This window comes from Monoraphidium neglectum (assembly GCF_000611645.1).
Source record: "Monoraphidium neglectum strain SAG 48.87 unplaced genomic scaffold scaffold00323, whole genome shotgun sequence".
Classification (NCBI taxonomy): domain Eukaryota; kingdom Viridiplantae; phylum Chlorophyta; class Chlorophyceae; order Sphaeropleales; family Selenastraceae; genus Monoraphidium; species Monoraphidium neglectum.
Window position 1 is genome coordinate 10,214 of NW_014013305.1, and position 2,341 is coordinate 12,554.

The 2,341-nt window shown below is 61.4% G+C and overlaps 1 protein-coding gene across 1 annotated transcript; it reads left to right on the top strand.

The window, feature by feature from the left end:
- Window positions 1-282: 282 nt before the first annotated feature.
- Window positions 283-612, top strand: MNEG_2761 (hypothetical protein; the record flags this gene model as incomplete). The annotated part of the gene is made up of 1 exon (XM_014048760.1): window positions 283-612. The coding sequence occupies one exon, from the start codon at window positions 283-285 to the stop codon at window positions 610-612; it is 330 nt and encodes a 109-aa protein (XP_013904214.1).
- Between the last annotated feature and the right edge of the window lie 1,729 nt (window positions 613-2,341).

Below are 2,341 nucleotides of genomic sequence, written 5' to 3' on the forward strand. Positions count from 1 at the left end.
GCTGGCTACTGCCCTTGCCGGCCCTCAGACTGCTGCTGCTGCTGCTGCTGCTGCTGCTGCTGCTGCTGCTGCTGCTGCTGCTGCTGCTGCTGCTGCTGCTGCTGCAGATCGTCCCTGTCCGGTTGGCAGCAGGCTCCCGTCCATGTGGCCACTGTTGCTGGAACATCCTACACCACCAGCATCGAGGATGCGCCTGCTGACGTTCCTGCATTGCCTTGACCTCTCCTCCCATCCGCACCCTCTGTGCTCTCCGCCCCCTGCCCTTTCCCCCTCCCCTCAGAGATGTTCCTGGCGGGCAACAAGGTGACCAGGGCTGTTGACAGCTATGCGTTTGGGGTGCTTATGTACGAGGTCTACACCAAGAAGCGCGCCTACTCGGGCCTGCCCCGCCAGGCCGTCATAGAGCGTGTCCACAAGATGGGCATGAGGCCCCGCTTCCCTTCCACCACGCCGGCCGCCATCGCGCAGCTGGCGCAGGCCTGTTGGCAGCAGACGCCGTCGCAGCGGCCGTGCTTCACGGACATCACAGAGGCGCTGGAGCAGCTGGCTGCTGACCTGGCAGACGCGGCCGCAGCCGCCGCCGCGGGGACGGGGCCGCCACCGGCACTCTGAGCCGCGTTTTGAGCGCCAGACAAGCTTCTGCCATGCGCCAGTGCGGAGGCCGGCAGGCGTGCTGGCGGCGCACATGGTCGAACAATAGGCGGCGCGGGAGTCGCTGCCGTGATGCCCCAAGGCTCTGGTTGTTGGTTCCTTCCACACTTCAGATGGGCTTGCCAAGAACATTCCACCCTCTCAAACCAACAGCGATCCTTGATTGCAGTTGTGAGAGGCTGCACACAGAATTTTCCAGGCTTGTGGACCCGTTTTCTGCTTTCCCATATCGTCTTCAAAGCCCAGAGCTTCCAGCCTGGCATCAGCCTTCCGTTTTAAAGGGTTGTATCCTGCCAGCCGCAGCATCAACATGCCCACTGCTGCACGCGTGATCTGCACTGGGTGAGTGTGTGCTCTGGGGCGCCCTCATTCCATGCTATATTCTGGCCTTTTTTAATTTTTTTTTTTTGATGTCCCAATCAGCGCACAAGGTGGCCTGCTGTCGTTGGCGTGCTGTCGGCCGGCAGCTCTCTGCATGACGTCCAGCAGCTTGTGGCTGGTGCGGCAAGTGCTGTAGTGGCTGTTGGTGCAAGCCTTGGATGGCTCCGCATATCAGCATGGTTGCGGTTGGCAAGAGTCGTGTGGCCGGTCCCTCCATTCAGCCACCTGTTGCTGCCACCGCTGCTACCCACCACACGTACGTCCCTGTGGCTGCATGTCTGCATATGCGCTCGTGAGCCGGCCGGCCTCTCAAGCGGCTGGGCCTGGGAGCCCGCCGCGTTTACGCCTCTGATAGCCACTCGACCCAATCCTCCCCTGTCCTTCGCACTTGCACCATCATTTGGCCCCGCCAGGCGCAGCCTTGGCCCCTGCCGCCTTCCTTTTGCCCAGCGACCTTGCTGCTCCCAACTCCTTGGCGCCTCCCAACACGCATATTCTTGCTGCGCCCAACAGATGCCCACCCGCGTGCGCACCTTGACTGTCGGTGTCAAAGTCCGCACCACCAGCAGCTCCCTGCACGCCCATGGCCATGCGGAAGCTGCGCCCTAGCGCCCTTCAGCGCTCGCTGCTGCTTGTCTGCGACGAACAACACACGCAACCCCCTGGCACCTTTAGCACTGCGCCATCGGCTGCCCCCATACCGGGCGCCCTTGCGATCCATTTCAGGGCCATGCGACGGCGGATGGCCAGCCACTGGCAGCTAAGGAAGGCTGCGTGAAAACGTGCTGCGTGTCTACCCTGCGCTTCGCGTACTTGTGGTTTCACAGCCCGGGCCTTCAATGTGTATGTACCCCTGGCGAGTTGATACCTGGTTGGGCTGCGTGACACTTATATCGCTGCAGCAGAGCGTGAGTGTTGGCACCGTACAAATGATCCATCCTTTTGGGGGGGACGGGGGCGTGGTCGCTGCCCCAACACCTGTCAGGCTGCACCGCTTGGGCAAGCGGGCATAAGTAAGCGGACGACACGAGAATCTGCACATGCATGCGTTAAGCAATTCATAGGAATTCTTGTGCTTGAAAGCTTTGCCAGTCGTACATGCACTCCCGCATGCGTGGATTGTACTACGGCTCCTGAGGGCCGCGCTGGCACCTTGCCATGACCGGCAGTCGCTGCAGTCTGCCCCAATCAAGCAGCGGCCATGGTCATTGCTCCCTGCCCTTATGGACGCCCATTTGCACACGCCTTCGCCCCAACCAAGTGGGCGATGACATTGCGCATTTGACTTGACATGCAAGATGACTGATGG